Source organism: Phaethon lepturus, unplaced genomic scaffold, assembly GCF_000687285.1.
Source record: "Phaethon lepturus isolate BGI_N335 unplaced genomic scaffold, ASM68728v1 scaffold22100, whole genome shotgun sequence".
NCBI lineage: Eukaryota > Metazoa > Chordata > Aves > Phaethontiformes > Phaethontidae > Phaethon > Phaethon lepturus.
This window is the reverse complement of record NW_010510072.1, coordinates 463-1,075: the sequence shown is the minus strand read 5'-3', so window position 1 is coordinate 1,075 and position 613 is coordinate 463. Positions and strand designations below refer to the sequence as shown.

The 613-nt window shown below is 63.5% G+C and overlaps 1 protein-coding gene across 1 annotated transcript in view; it reads left to right on the top strand.

Moving 5' to 3' along the window:
* Positions 1–42: 42 nt before the first annotated feature.
* The window catches only part of LOC104627586 (guanine nucleotide-binding protein G(t) subunit alpha-1), a gene marked incomplete at both ends in the record, with an annotated part of 1,028 nt that continues 457 nt past the window's right edge, over positions 43–613 (top strand). Inside the window, 3 exons of the mRNA XM_010295902.1 lie at positions 43–171; positions 257–387; positions 419–571. Coding sequence (XP_010294204.1) covers positions 43–171; positions 257–387; positions 419–571 — 413 coding nt within the window. The remainder of the gene's footprint in view (positions 172–256; positions 388–418; positions 572–613) is intronic.

The window sequence follows — 613 nt, the reverse complement described above, 5'->3', positions numbered from 1 at the left end:
GGGTGCCGACCTGTGTTTCATGCCCACCGCGTGTCCGGCCAGCTACCTGTCAGACCTGGAGCGCCTAGTGACCCCCGGCTACGTCCCCACCGAGCAGGACGTGCTGCGCTCCCGCGTCAAGACCACCGGCATCATCGAGACCCAGTTCTCCTTCAAAGACCTCAACTTCAGGTGGGGGCCGAGCCCGTGGCGAGGGCTGGTGCCAGGGGGCTGGGCAGGGGGTGGGGGGTGCTGACCCTCGCCTTGTCCTGCCCAGGATGTTCGATGTGGGTGGTCAGCGCTCGGAGCGGAAGAAGTGGATCCACTGCTTTGAGGGGGTGACCTGCATCATCTTCATTGCGGCCCTCAGCGCCTACGACATGGTCCTGGTGGAGGATGACGAAGTGGTGAGGAAGGCTCACTACCCCATACCCCCTCTGCCGCATGCACGAGAGCCTGCACCTCTTCAATAGCATCTGCAACCACCGCTACTTCGCCACCACCTCCATCGTCCTCTTCCTCAACAAGAAGGACGTCTTCCTGGAGAAGATCAAGAAGGCCCATCTCAGCATCTGCTTCCCCGACTATGATGGTGAGGGTGGCAGGGGCTCTCCCGCCGGGGGCAGGGGGGGGG